This window comes from Talpa occidentalis, unplaced genomic scaffold (genome assembly GCF_014898055.3).
Source record: "Talpa occidentalis isolate TD23 unplaced genomic scaffold, MPIMG_talOcc4v2.1 talOcc4.8, whole genome shotgun sequence".
In the NCBI taxonomy this organism is placed as follows: Eukaryota; Metazoa; Chordata; class Mammalia; order Eulipotyphla; family Talpidae; genus Talpa; species Talpa occidentalis.
The window spans coordinates 106,151,329-106,177,085 of record NW_023605194.1 but is presented as its reverse complement, the minus strand read 5'-3'; the positions used below and the strand labels follow the sequence as shown (position 1 = coordinate 106,177,085).

At 40.5% G+C, this 25,757-nt stretch overlaps 1 protein-coding gene and 1 long non-coding RNA gene across 2 annotated transcripts in view; one reads left to right on the top strand and one right to left on the bottom strand.

The window, feature by feature from the left end:
- Positions 1-21,874, bottom strand: part of GATB (glutamyl-tRNA amidotransferase subunit B) — a 59,059-nt gene extending 37,185 nt beyond the window's left edge. Inside the window, exons 1-2 of the mRNA XM_037497564.2 lie at positions 21,669-21,874; positions 19,724-19,874 (exon numbers count right to left, since the gene is read on the bottom strand). Of these exons, the coding sequence (XP_037353461.1) occupies positions 19,724-19,874; positions 21,669-21,844 (327 nt within the window). The 5' untranslated portion in view covers positions 21,845-21,874. The remainder of the gene's footprint in view (positions 1-19,723; positions 19,875-21,668) is intronic.
- A 1,753-nt stretch (positions 21,875-23,627) lies between these two features.
- The window catches only part of LOC119234562 (uncharacterized), a 145,380-nt gene continuing 143,250 nt past the window's right edge, over positions 23,628-25,757 (top strand). Inside the window, exon 1 of the long non-coding RNA XR_005122648.2 lies at positions 23,628-23,782. This is a non-coding gene — a long non-coding RNA (uncharacterized LOC119234562). The remainder of the gene's footprint in view (positions 23,783-25,757) is intronic.

Below are 25,757 nucleotides of genomic sequence, written 5' to 3'. Positions count from 1 at the left end.
TTTTAAATGATTTAGTGGGCTTGACGTACTTCAGGGTCAGAATTATAAGCATCCATCATCCCCACACCATGGTTGCCCAGAGGGGCTGGTAAACAGAGTGCCAGTTAAAAGGTTGCCAAGAAAAGAGAGCTGATGATGATCTTAGCAAGCTGCTGGTGACAGATGGAGGTCCAGGTCAGCGTGTGCTGAAGAAAGAATGCCGAATCGGAAACTTTAACTTGGGCTGTCTTCATTCCAAGAATTTCTTCAATGTCTATAAAGGACTAGGCTTCTGGGGATAGCACTGAATGGAACTGCGTCCAATATTCTTTTCAAGCTTATATTCAAGACAAGAGTGATCCTACTAAAAATGCAAATCTTGCATCATTCTATCACCCCAAATCCCTTAATGGGCCCCAACGTCCATATGATTAAGACAAAGCTCTGACACGACCCAGCTGCCATCTACATCTTTATTTCCTCTCCTGCCACCTCCCCCCTGTTCTCTTGCTCAAACCATGCTGACCTGCTGACTCTCCCTATTTGATTCCACTCAAAATCTACCAAGATGTCACCACCTTTGCAGCCTTCCTCACATGCTTCCTATTGACCTCTGACCTTGCACACACTGCCATTTGTGCTTGTGTCATAGCAGACTGGATTTGTTGACATCTATTTCCATTAGACTTTTATAAGGCTGGGAATGTTTGTTCATTCTTGTATCCCTGCAGCCCACTATAGAAGTGAAAAATAGTGATGCTCGATTAATGTGTGTTGAACCCAAACAAGGAGGGAGGTGATGGATGTCTAGGGAAGGCTTCAGGAAGGAGCTGGGACTCTTTGCTATAAGGTGTTATGTCCACCTGCTGGCCTCCAATTTCTTTTTGCCCTGAAGCAACAGCCAATCACGTATGATGTGATCAAAGAGGAAACATGAAAACTCAGAAGATGAACTTATCCTGAAGAAAGAAAATTCCAAAATTTTCTTTACAATTAACATAAAGTGACTACAAAGATCTCAGGGCTGACAACAACAGCTTTCATGTGGAAAGAAAACAATGCTCCTCGGAACTCAAGCAGCACCCCTTCCCAACTGAGTCAGGAGGCTGTAGGTTGGGTTTAGGAAGGGTAACAGCCAGTGCTTAATGCTCATTGCACGTGGCAGGAGGGGCGCCATTTAACTTGCATTTGCCATTTAACCCTCTCAGTGATGCTGGAGCAGATGCTGTAATGATCCTCACTTGATGGATAACGAAGGCAACCAGAAAGATGAAGCAATTTGGCTAGAGTGACACAGAGAGTAAGTGGCAGAGACAGAAAGTCAAGCCCTGAGGAGCTGGGCTCTCAACTGCTACATTCTATCTTAAATCTTCTAAGAATAAAAGGGCCTTCGAGTTAGCTCTCAAAACTAACACCTGCCCATAACTCAGGAGAAGCTACTCAACCAAATCCTACTGCAGATAATTTAAAGCAGTTATTGTTTCTAACATCTTCTTGTCACTTTCCGTCTCTACAGGTTCGTTTTCAGATGTTGAGCTTCTAGACGGCAAGCGCGGTGCTCTTTCAATATTGTAAAATACTCAGTGCACACACAGTCTCTGGCATGTGGTGGGTTTGAAAATGAGTGGCCCCGTGGGTATTTTTGATTAGCAAGGGATGTTTTATCACTAGATTTCTGAAACCCTGATACACAAATACCTATAAAATGAATTATCAAATGAGAGATTAATTCTTTTACCTAAGAAGGACATAAGTAAGGTATGATAGGCAGAGACTGTGAGCACAGAAGATACATATATTTTTATATTTATTCCTGTGACTAATTCTTTTGATGAACAGTTCATCAATGAGTTGACGCCATCTCAAGTCTGTCCAATCAACATAAAATTGAAAGTTCTATGGACTCTTCATATACTGGGAGACAAACTGTGCGGTAACTCCACTGAACTCTAAGTCTACATGAACTATTAGGAAAGGATTTGCTAAGCAAATTAACAGAATGAAGAAGGTTGCATACCTTACTTTAGTCAATAGAATACTCCCTAGGATTTTAACATGTGTATGTGAAATTCTGCTAATTACAATACTCACTAGAGTCGGTTTGAGGACCTACACAATGAAATATTTTGATCTACTTTAAAAAAAAACGTTGTCACTCAAAAAAAAAAAAAAAAAGGAATAAGGCTGTATTGTCTTTCAAAACAGTCTATAATTTATACCATTTTTCTCCCTGACTTACTGCATCCTCAGCTGGTGAGAACCTCAACAATCAATCTGAGGGGTATCAGCATCGCCTTAAAACTTTAAGGAAAAATGACAAGACTAGTGTAGTCACTAAAAGTCTAGTTAGCAAATCCTCTGGAACACTAAGACAAAAACTCTGAGGTGATGTTTTCCAAAAAGCCCAAATGGCAATTATTCTGTGAAACTAATGCCACATATGACAAATCAGATGATTAAGAAATAGTAAGGTAAATGCTGTAATTTATGGAGAGAAAGTAATTAAGATTTATTAAGTAAAAATGAAGCAATAAAATGGGCCTTTATCTTACTACTAACCATAAATTTGTCTCAAAGCATGAACTCCCTCTGATTCATATTCAAGGCAAAAGTTAGCACACAGATAAATTTTCATTATGGAAGAGAAAATTGCTCCCCCATTTTCTGACCCCCAAATTCCTTCTCATCATTGACTTCTTTTATTATCACCTGAAATAAATGCAAAAACTCTTAAGCTATGATGATGAAGTTTGCTAAATCTGGTCAGTTAGTTAAGATATTTTTTGAAGTGGAATTTACCATCAAAAGTTACCAGCTTGATGCAGATATTAAATATTTACATAGATATACCCATATAAATATATGTGTTCTTTATGCCTAAACATGGGCATTGCCAAGGGAAAAGGGGAGAGTAAATGCTACCTTTTGCCTTCTGTTTACATTCCTCTTCCACAAAATCAAATATCTCCTTGACAGGAAACAACTCTTGTTCAAAGAAGAGGGGTGTGGCTTGTCAGTTTCAAGTGCCTTTCACACTGAGGCTTTTCTCTATTCGCTGCCCACTTGCTCTGATTCCACTCCCCAGGACGGGCTAGGACATTTCACTGATTCAAAGTGTCAGAAGGCCCATTCTCCTCACGCTTTTGCTGACATGAAAGATCAGATGGCTAAAGCAGGTGGCATTGTCACCGCCAGACAGGGCTGGAGAGAGCAGCCCAACTATCTTAGGCTTTGGCCCTAGAGTAATACCTCTTGCTTTTCTCTGGGCCACTGGAATACCAAGATCTGACACTCACTTCTGGGCTTGTAGGGAAAAGAAGGAAAAGCCCTTGGCCTTGGCAGCTCTGGGCCTGGCTCTATGTCAGGTGAAAAGAGCTCCCACACGACAGCCCGGATTGCATGGATTTCGTGTTGGGTTTGAAGGTCAACGGTCCAACTACTAGCATGTCTGTTTGCAGAGCCTCATACTTAGCCAGTTAACCAAGATAGATGGGAAGGTTTGAGAGTGGTTGGAAGCCAGTCAAAACCAATCCTGAGTGTGCAGGTTAGCTGGTTTCTACTCATCTTTCCCCAGTACTCATCTGGCATTACTCATTGGCCATTAACCTGATGTGGAGAAGACTTGTACCAATGGACAAACTGGGGCATGACTGAGTCAGAAAGACCTGAGTCCAAATCTCACCCCTAGTACTGATAAGTTGTGTAACCTTATGCAAATTATCTAACCTCTCTCAGTTTCTGCTTCTTGATGTGTTAGGGGAAGAATAGTTATTTTGTAGGACTCTTCTGTGAATTAAAATAAAATAACTCGACAAATGGTAGACATTTCAGTACATACTAGCTTCAGAATGGAAATGTTATTAAGGGCAAAATGCCCAACTTGATTTAATCTTTCATCTATAAGCTTTTCTAGAAGGCAAGGGAATCTAATGAGAACAGGTTTAGACAGCTCCACAGATCCATTAGTCTGAATTTACTTCCAAAGTAAGACACAACAGATGCTGGGATTATGCATTATGTCAACATCATATTTCTCCCTTCAATGATAATCAACACCTTTTGTGATAATTACTGTTTTATCTCCAGTGGAGCAGAGATCATATTTCTTGATGTCTTAGGACACTTATATTACCTCACTTTCTCTATTTTATAGTAAGGCAAATTTTTCCTGGATTACACTGGATGCTTGCCTTTGGCTGGATAAAGCTCCCACTCTCAAGTGAAAGAAACTTCTTGCTATCAAGTTGAAATTATAACCCAGCTAGCTGAGCCAATTTTCACCCCTATTTTGTTGTTGCCCACAACTTATCTGTAATTTCCTATCTGCTAAGATAGTAGTTACTTTTGAAATTCAAAGAATGTCTACAAAGAATAGAAGTCCTGAAGTAGACAGTAATCACGTAAAAAAATAAATGACTATTCTTTTAAAATAAAACTTTGGGATGGGACAAAGTTCTTTAATGGAGAATGATTTCCCATACTTTAGTTCTGAATATGAGTTTTTCTTGTTTATAAATTTTGAGAATTAATTAACATGAGTAGTAAAAATGTGGAAACATACCAATTCATTCATTTCAGATTGCCCTCTGACTGAAACTGCCAAGTCTTTTCCATCTGTTCCTCAAATGCACTCACGAGACTCTACACCTGCAGAGATTCAGTGGTATGACAAACTATTTCATATCACTGAAATCTCAAGAGTAATCAATGATAGAGACAAGAAACATTATTTTCATGAGTGAGAAGCTCTAATGATCCAGGATGAGATCTACTTCCATATTTACATAAAGGATTAAGTTGAGTGATTTGAGTTGTTTTGAGAAACAAAACAACTGGTTTGAATGAAGAGAACCCTAAGAAATGCCAGGTAAGCATTCACTATTGACATGGATATAGAACTGCTGGAACAAAGCCTGAGAATATCAAAAGCAAATTCACAGAGACATGTGCCATTCGATCAAGTGTTCCTGTCACAAGCATCTGTCCCAGGAAAGTCCTGAGCAGTAAGCCTTTACAAGAATCTATCAAGTCATGGACTTCGGGGTAGAGAAAACTATCTTTAATTTTATTCCTTCAGTTGGGATACAACATGTTGTTGGGGTTTCATGGCAAGTTGTGAAATCATGGAGGCTAAAAGGAGAAAGAAGGCCAAACTTTCAAGGGGCAAAATCTCTATTTCCTTCATTATGTTTGCTTTAAAAGTAGATAATATAGCTGGACTGAACTGGTGTGTAGCAGGGAAAGTGGGGAAGAAAAGAAAAGGAAAGAAAACAAGAAATGATAACTAAATGCAGCAAGTGATCTTTAATCAGATCCTGGATTGGGGAAAAGAAAATAAAGGATGATACCAGACAACCGTGAAATGTGCGAATGCACTGTGTCTTCGATGATGATATCATACTAAAGCTCGTTCTGTTGGGAGTGAGAATTATATATAGTGATCAGACAAGAACATGTGTTGTTCTCAGGAGCTAGATGCTGAACTATTTAGAGATGAAGTGCCACAATGTGTTCAACTTACTCTCAGAGGCTTAATCTAAAGGGAAAAAAAACAACACCGGCGCAGCATGGATGTTCACTGTAATAGTCCTTCTACCTCGCTACAGGTCTGAAGTTGTTTTTAATAAAAAGTTAGGGGGTGGGGTGGAGAAAGAAGTACAGTCACGTGTCACTTAATGATGCCTCGGTCAACAGACTGAGTACACAGTGACAGTGGTTCCCACTGGCTGTACCTGGAACTGGGGTGTGTAGCATGGTGGAGGGCTGTTCCCCGCCAGCTCTGTGTAATCACACTCTCTGACATGTGCACAACAAAGAAATCACCTGCCTTGGCACACACCCCCACAGCTAAGCAATGCAAGACTGTAGCTCATTCTACCGGAGAGGATGGTGAGATGTTACCTGGGGAGCCTGGAGGAGGCAGGAGTTATTTAAACCCGGGCTAATTAAGCTTCCATTCACTGTTGCCAAAAATCTGCTGTAGAAAACATTCCAGATACCATATCTGTCTGAAGCTTTCCTATGCCATCATTTAGTGATGGGATCTATTAAGGCCTCTGCATAGGTAACGAAGTTAGGTGCAACTTTCTTAGCAGCATGTGCAAAATTTGTTCACAGGAATTCGGCGCTGTCAACACATAAAGCATGTTAGTCCCACGTACAGACAACATATATGTAATCAAGAATATGAAAGAAGATTTGTTCTTTCACCTAATAGGAAAATAATTTTCACCAATTATATATTTTCTAGTTGACAATGCTCTTTGCTTCCCCCAAAGTTGCATGTCTACCTAATTTTCTTTTGAAGCTTCCATTCTATTACCTGGACTGTGTAAATACATCTGCAATTTCTCAATCTGTGCTTCTCTGAAAGACATCTATAACATCAGAACAATAGGCACTCACGCTGTGGGCATATGCGGCGGCTTCGGTTATTTCAGATGACTGTTACAGAGCTTTCCACCTCCCACCCCCCACTGGCTAATAGGAAATAGAAATATCCGTATTTTAAAGGTGCAAAGTTAAAAGAATGAGTACCATAATAATACCAAATAACATTTACATGCCACTTGAAAGTTTATGAAGTGTTTCTTACATGTTAAGTTTTCTACATAGATATAAAAATGGAAGAGAACAAGAAATAAGCTAGCTAACCAGCTAGTTGTGTTAAGTAAAGGTTATGAGAGACTGTAGGCATCTTAAATGTTTATAACCAGCTATAAGGAAAAATTCTGTTATGTTTTGTTGGGAAAGAACAATTAGCAGATAATGTAGACAGGAACACTTTGGTGCTTGAGGCTAAGAATGGGAACCAGGCAATTCTCACTTCTATTTTAAACTAGGTTCCTGACCTCCCTGTGTCCTTGGGCAAGCCAAATAAGGCTCTCAGGTCTTTCTATCAATTGGGGTTAAACCCCCTGACCCTGCTTACTGGGGTGGCCTACGAGTTGGCAAATATCACTGCAAATTCAAGGCACAATTGACAATCATATATTACTGCCAGCCTGCATCTCCTAAGAAAGCTGTAGGGCATGACAAAGACCCTTGATTGATTACACTTCTTGCTTTTATATTGTGAAAATGCATCACGCATCAAAATTTGGAAAACTAGGCACACTAATAATTTTGGTGTCTCTCTTATTCTCCCTGCCTTGGCTGTAGTTCTTATTCTAAGACTACAACCAGAGGTGGAAGGTCAGGGAACACAATGGCTCATGAGCGAAACTCTGCCATGAGGAGCAGAATGTTCTTTGGAGGCGCCCAGCCTGACTACACTAACTATGCCAATATCACCAAGCCTACGCCTGTCAAGTCTGGGATGCCAATGGCAAAATGACTTCCGAAATTTGCCAAGATTTAAATAAGAGCTAAAGAAAAACTTCCCCAAGATGCTGCAGAGTAGAGAATAGCCAATTCCTCCCTACACTTAATGTGAAGCAGAAAGTACATACTAAAATGACCAAGTAATAGTGGCCTCAGATGACACGTGTATACACTTGTGGGGTGGAGAGAAATTTCCACAGAATCTGCCCAAGGAACATCTCACTCTTATTCCTGAAAGGAAAACTGGCCGAAGCTTTCAAGGGCAGAACTGGGCACCTTCCATGTTTCCTGGCCCCATGTTGCCAAGAGGCAGAATTTTGTTATCTACTTCATACATTCATCCCCCAAAAAAGGACTGACTTTCCTGACCAATGGCTTGGAGAAATGGGAAAATGGTTCTTGTGGGCTGGTCCCTTCTGGCTGAGCATGGCTTCTTGTACAAAAAATTCACAACAGAGCCAGGATGAACTCTTTCTGAGTGGCATGCCCACAGAGACGCCATGCTCTGGTCTAATCTGACCACATAAGTTTTCTGCCTGTGGAAGGCGAAATGTTTTAGGGAGGTGAGTTCAACTTAGGCAGAAAGTACTAAAAGCCATATATATAGGATATATATCAAGTTGCACTTTCCAGTCAAGCTATTATTGGCAAGAAAGTAGTATGTTCATCTTCATCTGCCTGATTTCTATGCTGATCCTCAATTGGTTCTGACTCAAGAAGAGAAGGGGTTATTATTTTTATTGACTCCCTAAAACCGCACAATATCTTTCTGGAAACACTTTTCTACTACACATAAAACAAAATCTATAAGCCCACATAGCATCACCAATATTCCATAAAGCAAAAAAAAAAAAAAAATCTGAGAGGGTCAGCTGCTGTAGCCAGGCATGCGTTTCCTGTGAGGAAAGAGCTTTTTTCAGGTCTGCTGCCATTTTTTAAGTTCTGGAACTGTCCATGTAAGAAAAATGAATGGTGCCCAGCTGTATGATTTCAGGTTGCATTTTTATTATAGGCTTCCAGTATAAATCACCAGAACAAAGCTTGTATGAGCTGCCTGAATGTCAGAGACAAAAATAGTGTCACAGAATACTGTTAGGTAATTTTTAAAACGAATACATATTTATATCAACAAAGACCCCTAAGCTCTCATACTCCTGGGCATCTTTGGTAATGGGTTTATATTTTACTTTCCACACATTCCCACCTCATTTTCTAGTATTACAGACTTTTTTGTGTAGTAGTGTTGTGCAAACTCATTTTACACAGTTACGAGTTCTAAGTATAGCACAATCTCCTTTAATGCATCTTCCTGTTACTGTCTTCAATCACTCATCCAAGGGCAGATTTTGAGGGGCAAACAAATCAGCAGAAGGGGATGTGGGAAAGGGAGAGAAGTTTGTTTCAAACACAATAGTGAAGGGACGAATCCCCAAGGAGATGAATGTGCTACCTGGAGACATTCTCTCCATTCTCCTCTGGGCCAGAGATGCTCTGAGGCCCAGGACAGTCACACCAGGAGATAGCGGATGGGGTCCCTCAGGTTCTCCAAGGCTGGGAGGGAGGGGAAACCAGACGCTCCACTTCCTCTTCAACTTCCCACCAGAGTCAGTGGCTCTAATTCTATTGTATTGCTTTTTGTTGTTCCTTGGAGAGAACAAGATGGCGTCCTTTCCACATACACGTGAAGGGATTGATTTGCTAAGGCTGAAATTTTTGGGTAAAATATATGGTGCTTACCAGAGGGGAAGGAGAAGGGAGGGGGTGGGAGAAAAGGGAAGAAGGGGTAGTTTGGGAGTGGAAATGGCATTAGAACTTTGGTGGTGGGTGAGGTTACGTATACTGAGGTTAATAACAAGAAAGATGAAATTTTTTGAGAGAGTGATAACCTTTAAAGGCAATGGGTGAGAGTGCAGGTGCTTGCAAAACCAGGGGAGGAAGGGTCAAACACCAGCTCTGTGTCTGTGACAGGAGCACAGGTAAGATGAGTTGGGAGCTGTACAGAGAGCTCGACCTCACCAGAGTGAACACTGCAATGCACACAAACACCTGAAGGCAGGTCTGCGGCAGAGGAAGGAAGCCAGAGGGTTGATGCCTCTCTGCCCTGCCTCCACAGCTGAGTCACTGCTCACAGCGTTGGCTGAAGCCCCAGCTACATGGCCCTCCTTCCTACACGGCTTCAGCTTCAGGAAAGTCTCAGTTCAGACTTCAGATTAAAACAAAACTAAAAAGTCTGTCCTCAGAATTGTCACACATCTGCTCTCAGGCGGGCTTGGGATTCAAATGTACTAACTCTGTGGCCCAGGAACCTCAAACCAAGAGGTAAACATGAAAAACGGCACTGCTTAGACTCGGAGGTTCTGGTAAAAGTCTGCAAAGCGCTTTGGAGAGACTGGCTATTAACCTTGCCACAAGATTCTCACTAACAAAACCCTGGCAAAAATGACCTCATAATCCAAAATTACAAACTCCACAAGTAAGTCAGAATCAGCAGACATACAAAAAGCAGATCAAGATCACCTGAGAACTTCAGATAGTACAGCTGATGACCAGACTATAAAATAGATTTATAATTATTAAAGAATTTGAATACATAAAAAAGAACAATATATATTTTAAAAGACAGGGGAGAGTTAAAAGAGTCAAATTTCTATAATTTCTATAAATAAAGGTATTTATAAATAAATAATTTCTATAAATTATTTCTATAAATAAATTTCTATAAATAAAATTTCTATAAATAAATTTCTATAAATAAAAGGTATTCTCAGGGAAATAAATTTTGGCTATGTTAAAAAATAGAGTAGACACAATGAAGAGAGAATTGGCGAGCTGGAAGAAATGTGGAGAGAAAATTTCCCAGAATGAAGCAAACAAGATCCTAAAAGAATTTTCCATGAAGATGACTATTTGCACGGTGACAGTACACTGAGCAGCCCACAGGGCAGGCCCACTCTCTTAAAGGTGGGTCTGGAGAAACCTAGGTCCCAGGGGCACTGAACTGGTGGCTAATTAGAACTCCTTTCCCTCCTTTCTTTTTCTGAATCACCTGCACTCTTTTCTCTAGTCTCTCTCCCAGGTTGAGATCTCTCAGAGTGGACTCTGTAACAGTGAGCGCTGCTCATCAGTGCTGCAGAGTCAAGGTCTGTGTGTACAAGTGCGAGGGCGTACATCTATAATCACATTAATACACATTTGTAGTGCCTTCGTGTTTGAGACATATATACATGCACATACCTGCAAAGTGACTGCATGTACATAAATTCCAGCGAGTCCAACTACAGTGAAGACTGAGTTGGGACTTGGGCACTAAACTGGGACTGAGAAAACAGAGTCCCAGTGTGAGTGGGACACAGTTGAAATGCATGACTGTGGGAAGTGACAACAGCAGTTTTTCACCTGTGAACTGAAGGCAGGGATATCCAGGATCTCTTCGCACTCTACCCTTATGTGGCTTATAACCTGAAGAAGCTAGCCAGCTTTCATGCAATGCATGTATTTTACTTTGTAGCCAGGCCTCTACCTTGAGCCTTGTTTTTATTTACAATAACAAATGCGATAACCAGGCTTTCTGGACTAGAGCAGATCAGAAATAATAACTGAAAAGTGGAAAATGAGCAAGAAGGGGACCCTAAAGTCAAATAGACTGATAGTATATTATAAAAGGAAGCAAGGGTAAGTAACTATAATAGCAGGAAAAAGATTACAATATAAAACTTAAAAAGAATGGCTATCTTTAGCAGTTTATGGTAGGTTCAGATAGTTGTCCACAGCTCAATAGCCCTTGAAGGCACTAATATATCACAATGCTGAGCAATAACTGACTTTGCTCATAACCTTGAGTAATCAACAAAAGGTTAGCTTCTTTTCAACATACCCTGTATAAAAGCAGGAAAAGCATTTTAGAAAGATTTCCATAAAGATGTTAAATAATATCAAAACACACCCAGAAAATGCTTTCACATAGACTCCTTATGTACATATACGTTGAATGCATGTAATTACACAGGGAAATATTTATTAAATGTATTAACATACATGCTCCCCGGGGTTAGGGGGCAAAGTGCTCCTTAGAGCACCCCACTCTACAATGGAATCAAGGAACGCGACAGCATATAAATAGGACTTGGACAGTGAGTGGAAAGATTATAAAGTCTGAGAACACAATGTAATTATAAGTTTTACAGATTACATTAAAGTAAGTCATTGAAATGGAAAAAAATTAATAGAACACTGTCACATTTTGTCTTCTTAGTCAAATAACTAAACATCATCCAACTGAATGGACAGAGGTAAATATAGATCTGATTATAAATCTATGCATTGAAACACTTTACACTAATGCCATTTTCACGAATTTCTATTTCGTTCAGAAGATGAGAGTTAAAAACAACTTTCTTTTAAAACACTTAAAATAAAGGGTCAGGAAAACATTTTAACCTGATGTTCTCTAGAATTAGTCAAGTATTTCTAACCTGTTAGGTTCTTCAAATTAAAAGTTTTCACTAACATCTGCTCTGTTCAGAGAACCAGTATACTGTAGATTACCTCGTAAATAGATGTCACAAGAGTGACAGAATAAATTAATAATAAATTAATCATAGTCCTTTACAAAGGTATTCACATTATCATCTCTTTCAGGATCATGTTCCCTCCGCTGCCACCTGCACACACATGTTGAAGGCATCCAGCAGAAGCACGCTATCTGCACTGCTTGTTAATTCCAAGAGCAGGCATCACATCAGATTTGCTCCCATCCTACGTCTCCCCTCATTTTCCTGAGAGGTACACAGCTCCCCTTGAACAGCATGGGTCCACCTCTAGGCAGATACACACCCACTCGAGGAGTTGACAGATGACTTAAGGGAGCTTCCAGTCAGTGCAGACAGTGGGGTTCCAGGAGGATTTTCAACTGCTCGGAGGCCGGTGCCCACGGACAGTTAACTGTTCAAGGTGCATGTGTCCACTCTTGTGAATAAAAGGAAGTTTTGTCAAACGTTATAGACAATGTTCCACTTTTCATCCCATAGCTGCCAGGGCTTTGATCTGGGGAGCACCACACACTGTTTTAAACAGGCCATTCCTGAGAAGAGAGGAGTTAATCTTGCATACATGTGTGGAAAGCAGCTTTTACAGCCCTTCCGCCTAAAGTCCTGAAAACAAGAGATGAGGCATTCACGACGACGGGGGTGGTGAGGGGGGGTGTCTGCACTATGTGGAGATAAGAGCTTTCAAACAAGCAAAGCGAGAGCAGAGTCAGTGGTTTCTAATTAATCTAATTGTGGCACAGTCTGATTATCAGGAGACGTCATCTCCCAGCCACAGCTGAGCACAAGCAACAACATATTCCTGTTGCTCTCTTTTGTAGATGTGGGCTGTGGGAGGGGTGAGCATTTCAAATAACAAAGAGTGTGTGTGTGTGTGTGTGTGTGTGTGTGTGTGTGCGCGCGCACATGAGCACCCACTCTGCACATTCGTGAGCTAAAGGATTTGAACATACATACATTGCAAATTTAGAACATGCTTAGTTTTACTATTACTGGAAACATTAGTAAATTACAAAACAGAGAGACTTGTAAACCCCCTGACATTTTATCAAACAAATATATTGTCTTTCCTATTTTTCTTCCCATTTCACATCCATATATAAAGTATTACCAGTAGGGAAAATGGAATGATATTGATAAATAGAAAATAACTAACTTGAAGCAAATAATCCAGGATTCTCTCTAATTCAGCTGACAAATAATTATTTAACACATCAAGGAAGATTCTGTACGGGGTAACAAGTTTTACTTGGTCAAAGTTATGAGTGGAGCTCAATCCCTGCTAATAAAAATAAAGAATGTTGCCCTTAGTTTAGCTGTAATCCTGCCTATAAGCAGGAAAATAGACCGAGTGACCTTTTCAGTCTGAAGATTTACGATAGGATTCCGTATAACTTGAAAACAACAGGTAAAATAAGCAGATGAAATGCCTGTGGTCCTAAGAAACATTCATACAGAAGGTCCCTAATCAGAACAGGGTGGTGGATTGTGACCCCTGCTGCCCAAGTGATGAGGTTGGTGAGTGTGTGATCACGGTGGGACGGGAAAGGCCAGGGAGGTGAAGATGGGGAAGAATGAATATAATATCTATACCCGTAGAAATTCATACATACACAAATAAATTTATAAACATATACAGAGAGCTAAGCTTAAAAGCAAGACAGGGAATCTCCTGGGGCCCCACAGCAGAGGGAGTTTAAAACTATGTAGCACCCAGGGGTAACTGCAAGAGGTGGAATGGTCAAGCAGTTAAGTGTATGGACTTGGAAGCCTGACTGCTGGATTTGAACCTTGGTTTCTCCATCTACTTTCCAGTGGTGACACTGAGAGCAACTGCTGTATTGAGTTATGAAGTGGAAACAAGCTAACACACAGCACCTAGGACAGGGCCTGCCAAGTGCTCTGTGTTAGTTGCTTCACTATCACTGTTAACTGGGCTGAAGAGACCAGATGTTGGCAATTTAAAACACTTCAGGAATAGAAGTCAAGGCTGTGGGCCCTCTGGGGTGGGGAGTTCAGAGCCAAAAGCTGCTGGTCCTGTCAGACGATCTTCAGCCTCCAACTGGAGAAGCTGAGCCGAAGACTACCCACCACAGTTCAAGGCTGAGAGGAGTCTGGAGAAATCAGAGCCCTTGGCCTTGAACCGGTGTAGGTATGGGGCTTGGATGCTGGCACTATCCAAGCTGTGAGAGAAACTAATGTAGAAACTGTTGGTTCCATAAAGCCGGCAGGCACTGGCAGAGGCCGCCAGGACGGCATCCATCAGAGATCCTCCATAACAAGGGTTGAGTCCTCAGGTGGAAAAACCACACTGAACACCAAGCAGGATAAACAAAAACAAGTCAACACGTGGCCATACCCCGGCCGAAGCCAGCGGAGGAAAAACCAGAGTCCCTACACAGGAGGCAGCCATCTCGTCAGCAGTAACTGAAACCTGGGACAATGGAATCATGTCTTCTGAATGCTCAGGGGAAAGAACTGTCAACCTAGCATTCTATGCCATCTTTCAAGACCTAAGGAGAAACAGAAATGGTTGGAGGCACAGAAAAACTAAGTGTGCATCACCCACAGTCCCAGAAAGCAGCGATAAGACATAGGCAGCAAGGACCAGCACAGAGGTGAGTGAGATAGAAGAAAAGTGTTTGCAGGCGGAAGCGTCTTCAGTTTCTGCCTAAGATGCTGCCTGAACCTGGGGGAGGGGTCCACCTTCTTAAGATGACAGTTGCTGAGTGGCACTTCCCCCTGTGCTCTGGGGACACCTCCTTTGGTCTTGGGCACTTGGTCTATCAATCATTTCCTCTCCTCTCTGGTGCACTCCTTGAAGCCTAACTTTTAATTGTTAACAATGTATTATAGGCAGGTATTTGGAAATGACTGATGGAGAAGTGGTTGTCCTTGCTACCCTCCCCCACGCCAGTCCTGTTCCCTGGCAACAACCACCTTCAGATCGCTGAGCTGTCTTGTTGGATTTATATCTTCCTAATTTAAAATAATGTGCTGTGCCAGGGACCTCTGGAAAATCCATCACCTGCTGGCCAAGGCACTAGGCCATTTGCCAGGTGACAATCCTCCCCTAACCTGGGAAACAGGCAGACCTGCCAGACTGTCCCAGCGACACAGTGTTCTTACTTTTAGGACATGGAGCTACAGAAGTGGCCCAGTTCATTCCCAAGAGATAATTTATGTAAGTAACAAGGTGAGATGTTCTGCCATATTTTTTCTATCATACTCTATCTCAGAAGAACTGACCCACACTCGCTATTTTTCTGTCTATTCAAAAGTAATATAGGCCTAAATGCAACCCCATGATAAACTCAGGAGCATTAAAGGGCAAAAAGTCAAGTGGAAAACAGGTGTGGAGGTCAGTTCCCCACCCGCAGAGGAAGCAGGGAACTCAGCATGCTGGAGCTTGAGTGTGGACAACTCTAGGATGTGGGTACACTTATTTCTAAGAACAGTGGATGGGAGTGACAGGCCAGGGGGAGGTGTTGGGACTGCTCTGTCACTTTTGGACTTGCAAAAAAAAAATAAATAAATCACCAATAAAAAGCCGAGAAGTCAGTAGTGGTAATATGTGTATTTAATGTTATTTTTATATACACATTTTAAAAACTATTGAAAAACTCTTTTAGATAATCATCTGTCTCCAGAGTTCTAATACTTTCATTGTTTTACTTTAAAAATAAAACAAACAGAATCTATAACCAATCAGCTAACTTAGGCCCTGAAAAAGAGACCCTCTCAAAGCATATTCTTACTTTTCCTTGTTTTGTCAATTAGAACAGGATTTTCAATGTTGGAAGATAAGAATTTAGTTCATTTTCTTCCCAATATCCCAGTTATATCACTGTTTTGGTTAAGTAGTTGGTATTTAGTAGTTGATACTTCTGTTTATTATTGTTCTTGTTATGTAAATATTTTTCTCTGCTGAGCTGTTAAGTATACTATGATTACTTACATGGTTTGTTTTTCCTGGAGTTGATAGGTCTCCCTTTTCTCCCTTGCTTCATTTTTTTATGACTTATTGCTTATTATTCTAAAAACTCCAGTTTATACGAATAATCTCTTTTGTGCAAGCATGTGTGTGCACATGTACACACACACCCCCCCATACCCACACCCATATCTTATTCCCACCCACCTCCTTTTTTCTGGAAACCTCTGTTCTGGAGTCATCAACCTCCTCTCCCATCAGATCCTCTGAGCCTGTGACAGTGTTCATAGTCAGGAATCTAGTAGCTTCCTGTGATGACAGAAGGTGGATTTTCCAGAACGTGCCTGTCTGAAAACATAATTATTCTACTGCCACACTTGATTTACAGAGCTGGGTACAGCACTCCAGGTTAAAATGATGTTCCCCCCAAGATTTCTAAGGCGCTGTTTCCTTCTCCTCTAGCTGTACATGCTGCTTTTAAGAAATCCAATGCTTTTACTTGTGGCCTTTCTTTTCTTCCCTGTGAGTTCTCATATCGTCTCTGCAGCCCTGGCTTCCCACCCTTCATGATGACATGCCTGCCTGGGAGACTATTTTTATTCCTTGTGCTGGGTACTGGCAGGCCCTTCTCATTGGGAGACTCACGTCTTCACTTCTGGGAAATTCACCTGTTGTATCTGCCGGTAAGTTCCTCTTGTCAAGCGCCTATAACTCAGAGTTAGACATCTTGGATTCTCTTATTTTCCCTCAACTGTCCAATTCACTGTATGTGTATGTGTTATACTTTCTGGAAGATATTCTTGACTTTATCCTCTAATTCTTCTGGATTTTTTTCTTGTTTATTGGTTTTAATTTCTGAATATTCATTTTTGTTGTGATCATTTTTATTTATTTTTTGTGATCATTTTTAAAAGGTAATATCGTGTTCTCGTTTCAAAGATGCAGCTACCGTCTAAGGATATTTATAAAAACTATTCATTTTTAAAAGTATTAACCCTGTGCAATATCTGTTACCTCTTGTTTTAGTTTTCTTTTTATTTTTGGCTCTATAAAGCTGGAGAATTTCCTCAAATGTTTGGTGATTTTTGGCTGTCAATTTATATTTTAAAGTGAGGATTAAGATGCTGACTGCAGGTCCGTGTAAACATCCTCAGTCCAGGACAGTCAGGTGGGAGGTAGCTTTTTTCCTGAGAGATCCCCAAATGTTGATATCTGAAGTTCTTTCCTTCAGGAACAAATAATCTCCAAACAAGTTCCTGCAGATTCCCGTTTGGGGGTGGAGGCAGAGGAGAGGGCCATATCAGGTCACTTCAGTTCCTCAAACAGGACAGAGGAGAGGCGGGGCAGCCCTGGAGTTCAGAGAGCAGACATTGACACCTTAGCTTCTGCTCGGCTGCAGTCCCCCAGGAAGTGTGTCACTTGCTGAATTTCTCCCAAGATGAGAGACTGTTGTGGGGTAGGCAGCTGTGGAGGATCAGGGAGAAGACCTCAGGTCTAATGTTTAGCTGCTCTCTGCTCAGATTCAGAGTTAAATCCGCTATGTCCACCCCATGGAGTCTTCGGCAATACTCCAACAGCCTGGCCCTCCCTGGGGCTGCTTTCTCGCGAGCTCCCCTTGCTGTGGGTTGTCTCTTGCTAGGTTAGAGTCAACTCCGCTCTGCAGGTCAGACCCTCCTCTGCCAGCCATCTCTGGTGCACTCTGGCCTCCTCCCTAAGTCTCCTTTTTATCTTTTTAATTCTTTCATCATCCTTTAGGGGTGTTTTGGGGGTGGAGTGGCAGACAGGTTAAACGTGTATATTCAGCTTGCCATATTAATCGAATGTCTCTTTAACTGCCTGCCTCTTCATTGGCTTCTTTTGGTATAATTTTGCTCACATACTAAAAACAGGTCTTATAAATACAAAGCTTTTTTAAATGAATTGATTTATTACATTGCTAATTTTGGGACAGTAACTTCTCCCCTGAGGTGTAGTCCCCGTGGTTCTCCCACCACCACAGCACCAGTGATCCAGTCCCCTGTCTCTTATGCTCTTCCCTCCCCTGTTTTGGCCCCTCTCCCTCCCCTATCCACCTCCTTTCTCCCCTACTGTATGCCTGAGATCTGTGGTCAGCTTACAACAAATATTTCTATAAAAAGAAGGCGATTAGCTCTGTTGAGAGAATAATCCATTGGGTTATTCAAACCACAGGCGTTACATGCTCTGAAGAGGAAAAAGAAATCCCAACTTAGCCTTTGACTGTCATTTAATTAATGTACTGTCCTCTCAATGCTCCAATGTTCCAAACGCCTTCACTGTTTTACTGATATATTATCACTAAGTACCTTCTCGGGCACATGACAGGAAGTGGTACAAAGCATGTTAGCATTTTGGTTATTCTGAATTGTCTCTAATATTTGAACACATTCAGCCATAACCGAAGAGCCTATTTAGAGATAACATACCTTTCTGCTAATAGAATGTTTCTAAATGTGAAATAATGAATAGCTAGATACTAGGAAAAACCTAGAAAGAACACAGAGGTTATGGCGAGTCTGTTGGAAATGAACTACCATGTTTGGCAAAAAAAAAAAAAAGGTTTTGGTCTCGAGGAAGAAAAAAGAGAAGGGTTTTGATAAATACTTTGCATTTCACTTGTCTGAATAAGACATTATTTCTACTATGAGTCTCTGCCCAATTAAGAACTTAAACATTTATAACTGAAAAACTGGTTCTTTTCAAACAAATAAAAAAAAAAAATCTTTCTATAGACAGATACTCAAAGCCACAGCAGGGAGAGTGGGAAGGAAGAGAGACCCAACAGCAAATCAAAGGTGACCTTAGAATCATTTGCAGAGACGGGAGACCTCTATGACAAAAACCACAAGAAAGGACAATGTTCCAAGATAGAAATACTACCCCAATACTACCAAGGCCCCAGATATAGCAGGCACATGGGAGGCAATGCCTGTTTCTGCCCCTGCAAGTCTGCCAGTGCTCAGTTCAACCAACCTCCACTGTATTTAAATGTCGGAGAGTATGGAATTCACCCCCTCCCTACTGTCATATATAACATTCCCTACAAGGATGGCAGGAAACCCTGATGACACTGTATTCCTGGATACATTATTAGCTGTTTTTTAAGCCCAAATATTCAGTGTTCCTTTCATCTTTTTCTTCAAAATTCAGCCAACTACATGAAAACACATGCTAAAAATTTTGCTGATGGGTACACTGGACCCAGTCATTCCTTGAGTTTAAGTGGAAATGTGTAGTTAATGCACATTGTGGTTGACAATTTTCTCCATTATTGATCATTTCTTAGCTTTTAATAACCACAATCATCATCGACCTTACATTGTAACAGCATGTGACATATGCTGCTTCCTTTTATCAGACTCTTGATTTATTTATTTGCTTGGCTCCAACCTGGCTTCTCAGATGGCTTGACACTACCTCTTCTAACAACCCTTCCTTAACAACTCTGAGCCAAACCTCCAACCCAATTTCTCACAGTACTCCTTTTACTGAATTAGGTGTTCCTCCTCTGATTCCAAAACCATCCTCTGCATATTACCTTCACCAGACTAATCACATAGTACATTATTTGTTTATAAAACACATCTCTCCAACTACTCTTTAAACTCCTCCAAGGCAAGGATCATTGTTCATCTTAATGTTCTAGTTCACAGCACAGTGTCTGGTATTTAGTAGACATTCTAAAACATTTGTGAAATAAATGGATAAATGCATGAATAAACAGATGACTTGAAACTTAGAGCCTTATAAATAGTTCTTTATAAAATATTTAGTCCATTCCATTTTGCCCAAGATTCCCTAAAGAATTTCCTAAGAGTTACACCAAGATATTAAAACAAGGAAATCATTATCTAGGTTAAATAAAATATTAACATTTTCTTATGAAAGTAAGATAAAAAAAAAAAAAAAAAACGAACAAACTTACCGGCAAAGTTCCAGGCAGGGATGCATCAAAGAAAGACACCAAAGAATTTGGAGGTGCTGAGAAGTAGACTTGAGATCCAGAGAAGAGTTTAGAGTTGGAGGAAATCTGAGCATGAATTTCCAAACCTACCACAGCTGCCCATCTCTGTTCACTAAGAAGAAAGATATAACTGTTAAGACGTAGTTTGACCTGCCACCATGCATGAATTTCTATAAGCCTAAACCACAAATGTTAATTTCATACTTGTGTTTTTTAACTTACTAAAATTTTACATCCTTACACTAAAAAAAGTGTCATATTGTAGTGATGACAAAATCAAAACTAATTCATAAAGCACACCTACAAGAATAGCAAAATAAATTTCACTGGCATCTCAAAATAACTGAACTGGGTATTACGTGGCGACTGGCTGACTTCAGTGAAAAGCAGAGTTTATTGAATTAACTTTTCAGTAAATGAAGAAAGCTGATCTTGTGAACATTATTTAGAATTAACATAAACATCAGGATTTGGCTAGTAGAGAAATAATTGTAAATAAATAGTTGCATATCTCATTAAAAAAGGAAATTATCAGTTTTTAATGCATTTAGTAACACCAGCTTGAAAATACAATGACCAGAGTGATAGAGACATAACAGATCACCATAAGTGATATTTTCCCTGGAATTTCATGCAAAGGAAAACATTAAACCATCAGATGGGGTATTTTTTTTTTTTTTTGTTCTCCAAAGCACTTGCAATTCCAGAGATCTAACTTCAGATTCTTTTGCTTATTGTTCATGCTTGATTGGAATCAAATTCAGAATTAAATGCTATAAATAATCCCTCTTATTTGGCTACTCTTATTTTGTTGGGTCTGTATATACATTATATATATAGTTCTCGCCAAGATCTTGTAAGTATGCTAATTTCATCTAAAACCCATATATGCTGGACACACTACAGCTGACCTATTCACACATACTGTTTCTGTATTTTTGTCTGTTCTTACCCTGGTCTTCTAAGCAATTTTCTGTACTATAATATTTATACATTTTGGGTTTTGTTTTAGTTATTTCAACACATAAAGTTCTATATGGGATCTATAATATTGCAAGGTATTTTCTTTTTTAAACTTGGAAGCACAGCCTGTAATTGAAAAGAATTAAATGAAGAACTCATTAGAAATTCCACATTCACTAAAACATTACTCAAAGCATTTTTGCAGTTTCATTACATGAGAGAAAAATACACTTTCCATTCATAGTTGATCTAATTTGTGGAAAGAATAAAAACGGAATGATTCTGGACAATTTCCCTCTGTTCCTCCAACTGAAAAGCAAAAATAATACCAACCTAACAATCTCAAAGGATAAACAGAATATTAGACACATGCCTTATGTTTCTGTTTTTAAAAATAAACCACTTAAGTCTTATAAAGTGAAGTATAAACAGCTGTTAAGAGAAAATTTAGCAAAATAAGCAAAACTCTCTACATAACCAGAGGGAAGATAACTTGTACTGCTTCCATCCTCCACAGACAGGTGGTATTTTCTGAACTAATGACATTAGTCATCACTATCCAGTCTGTAGGTAAAGATTCCTTTTCTACCTTTACAACACTACTGGCGTACAGTTGCGCTAAATAATTGTCAGCTTAATATCCTGCTTTTAGTGTCACAGACTAGTAAGGTAACCACGTTCACTCTTTGTGGAGCCTTCAATTTAATTAATAAAATATATATTTGCAATTTACATTCGCGAGTCCCCCAAATTTGCCTATCTATCTGAACATGTGGTTTATATGCAGGGGGCCTGTTTTATGATCTCATTTAGGTTTCAGCCCAACATCCTGCCACCCAACAAAACGTGTACAAATAAAGTCGGACTGTAGTGGTCATCGTCTCCCCAGCTCCCCAGTTGCACCTCACACTTAATGGGACGGTAATGGCATGAAATAATATACCCTTTCCTCGGCTTCTGGGCCGTGATGAGGGGCTGATGAGCTACTGAGCACCGTCCCCTTTTCCCGTTGGGCGTGGACCCTGTCGGAGAACCTCTTCCCTGGCGAGAACTGCTGTCAAGGCGGGCTAACGCCCAACGCCTTCCAAGACAGCACCGGCGCAGCATGGGCGCCGCCATTGCTTCGCCAGAGTCCTGATCACGTGATGCGACGCTGCCTGCCGCGGGGCTCCCTGGGAAGCGTAGTTCTGGAAATGTATAAAAGCTCTACAGGCCGGGACAGGAAGACTACTATTCCCGGTGAGCACCTCGACTGGAGGACTGCGGCACCCGGGCCCCGAGGGGAGGGAAGGAGAAAAAAAAAAGCCGAGGTGGCAGGGCTTCCGGGTTGGAAGGCGTGTCTCCTCCTAGTGGGGAGTTGGAGAGGTCAGTGGCAGCAAGTGTGTGTGTGTGTGTGTGTGTGTGCGCGCGTGTGTGTGTGCGCGTGTGTGTGTGTGCGTGTGTGTGTGTCTGAATTTGACTGAGAGCTGTTAGTGACTGAGATCCAACGCAGAAAAATTTGGCAGGGGTTTTATACCTTGGTTACTCTTTCCAGCCGAAGTAAATGACTTTGACAACTCCCAGAAGACTTCTTAAACTCCCCCTTCCTGCCATCCACTCAGTTATTTTTCTCTATTGCCTTTTCCACTCAACACAGCAATACATGCATGAATACAACAGATACTTGGAAGCCTGTTATGTAGAGGCCAGGCACAATTTGTAGGCAGTGGGAAGACAGCAATGAGCAAAAACAGGCTCCTTTGCTGACTTTGCTTACATAGGAAGCACACAGAAAAGGTAACAAAGCTAGGATATTTTCGTGTGCTTAAAAGTGCTGTTTCATAGGAATACTCTGCTTTTCGGCAGTGAGGGAAACCTGTATTTGAACATACAATCTAGAATAGCTATTCAGCTAATCTTTCATCCTATTTTAATTCTCTACACTCTAATGTTTATCTTCTGTCTCCACAAGCCTCTTGAGAATGGGAAATTTATCTGTCTTATTACCAGAGTACAAAACTCCTCAAAAATATTTATTGAATGAAGTAGGGCAGTGTGGAGAATGCATTTGACAATGGGTGAAGTGGATGTCTTTTAGAGTTGTAGTTGTTTAGGAGAGGAATAATGAAATAGTGTGGCGGTGGAGGCAAAGAGAAATTGACTTATGTGACCTCGATTTAGGAGGTAAGATTGAAGGACTTGGTGATGGATTGGATATGATGGTGGAAGATGGATAGGGGGAGGACAAGTACCTCCTGGATTTCTGTTTTGTATAGCTGATGGCTAATAGAATTATTCACTGAGATAAGGAATCTGGAAAAGAAACAGCTTTGCATGTTTCTTTATGAACTTGGTTGCCTTGGAGAAATACAAGAGGAGAAATTAAGTAGGCATCATGGATGCCTAATTCTGAGTCTGGAGCAGGGGGAAAAGCTACAGACTGCATGCTTCACATGGGTAGATTTTCAGTTATTGATCAGTAACCTGTTGACTACACATCTGTTACTTACGATATATTTCCAGTAATACTTTCGTACAGTTATATTATGCCATTTTAGTTACTCATCCTTAAAATTGTCATTATTTACTTTCTCTGTCTTTTCTGTGTTTTCATGAGCTATCACTGACTGAAATTGCTACAGCAAAAGTATTGTTACATAACCAAAAATGAAGAGAAATGACAGAGACTGCAAAGTAGACTTGGAGACATAATCCAAAATATATCTCTAGTTGTTTCCCCTTTTATTTAAAAATAAGATTTAGAGCACTCTTTAAATCCTTTGTAAGTATCTCTTTAGTTTCCCTGGGTGTAGTATAAGAAGTTATCTGATACTGAAATCAATCTTTGAAACAAAAATCGTATTTCTCACGTTTCCTGTAGGTAAGCTTGCTTTCTCTTTCTCATTTCTCTCCTCAGGTTTTTTTTTTTTTCCCAGACTCGGGGTCAGGGGAGTTGCCTCTTATCACAGCATGGCTCCACCTTTGATAGGACTACAAAGAAGAGCAGTCCTGTGTCGGGGAAGTAAGCATGGACATCTTCTAGCAAAAGGAAAGGAAGATCCTGCTCCCTTACCACTGGTAATTATCTTACTTAGGAGGAATTCACTCTTAACTGGAAGGGTAATGGGATGTTTTGAAAACTACCAGAAGCAACAGTAGCAGTCCTAATGAGAATTACAATTTTATGGGCAAAATGGACTAAAATGGAAACTCAACTTTGTTTTTGAAGCAGTATTTTGCAGTGATAGGATATCACATCATAGGCTCCTACCCCACCACTAGAGGGAGAAAAAATCCCACGCTTGTATGTGTATTTGATTCCTTTCACACATGGGAAACATAGTTCAATGGATCTTATATAGTCCTTCAAAATCCTACAAGCACTAACAGGCTCCGTTTCCCCCAGGATGATGTCATTTTCAGAAATTCCTGTTGCTTTTGCGCTTGGCCTGGTGTCTAGAAGCACACTGTTTCCAAGTGTGCTTCTCCTTAGTCAGGTGCCCTCACTGAGCCTACCCTGGAACCATTTCTCACCTTCCTGCTGCATGCCAAGTGTGCTACCTGTCAGAACTCTCCCTGACAGACAGCTCTCTAGCTGGAAGAGCTATTTTGGTTCTGTAGAAAGGTGGCTGTCATCTGAAAGACACAGAGATTTTCATTTTCAAGGCACTCAGGAGGTAGCAGGACAGGGTTTCTAGCAAAAACATGATCATAGGGAGAGTTTCTTAGCTCTTGTTTTTATTTACATATTTGATGCAATACAAATAAATTTTTAGAACACACTTTTAAAAAGGTAGGTAAGCCAGAACAGAATTTCAAGTTGTTACTTATAGATGACAATAGTTAAGACAAGCGGCTAAAGAACCCTATTTGGTTTTGTTTTTTATTCAGAGAAATCTTTGAATGGTAGAGTGTGAATAGAGGCTTACCTCTGTGTATAAGACTAAAAAACTCCACAGATATTTATATAAACACCGTAATTTCTGAACAGAGCTCATCTTTACCTGCAAATCTGAGTAATGTCTCATTATAAGCACTCTCATTTTTCATTAGTTTGGGATGGGGGAAATAGTGTGAAAATGGGATGTGCTAGAATTTATAACTTCTTTTTTTTGTTTTTTTAAAGATTTATTTATTTATTTATACAAGCACTGGGTACAGTCAGAAGTGCGGGAAGGTGAGAGAATTCGCCAGAGCCAGAGCGGGGAACAGAGCAGGCAGACTGACCAAATACACTGCTGAGGGGAGCAGTGGGCGCGCGGCAGGAGAGGTCTGTCGCGCCATGTGGGACCCTCGCCTGTGGCCCTGAGTGGAACCGGTGCTGCAGAGGCTGCAGGCAGCTTTGTAGCCCAGGGCTCAACTGCTGCGCCACCAGGGGAGGCCCGAATTTATAACTTCTTTAGTAACATGGGCACAACGTGCAGGAATGATACAAGTGGTTCTAAATTTTCATTTTTATTTTTAAATGAAGTGAACATTTTTAATGGAAACAGTAAGATTTCAATTGAAATGAAAAGGAAATAGTTCTGCTTTATTTTAATAATGTATCATGGCAGTGTATCTCAAAATCTAATACAATTTTGAACCTTAAAACTTTGTTAACAGCCTGTTCTTAAATGAACCACCTTTGTCTTGTGGAAACCAAGGCAATGCTTCATGACATTCAGTGTCCTAATAAGCACAATGCTCCTTCCAGTCTGACAGAACTGGATGTGGCTACAGTTCTTAGAATATCTCAATGTGATGGGGAGTTTGGTCCCTCCAGTAAGCTGTTTTATCACTATAGTACCCAGACTTCTATTTTGAATTTTATGCCTTTTCCAGAGGGAGGGAGGATAGCTTAGTCAGTATATATTCACTAAGAAATAAAATAAATCATTTAAAATGATGTACATGTGACAAATATCACAGCCTTATTTTCATGCAAGAACATTGGTACTAGAGGAAGTCTTGTTTCTGAAAAAATGTTTCAAAAAGATGAAATTCCTATTACAAGAACCACATTTTTTAAAAAGATCTAGTTCCGTGTCACTATGGAGGAGGAAAACGGCAG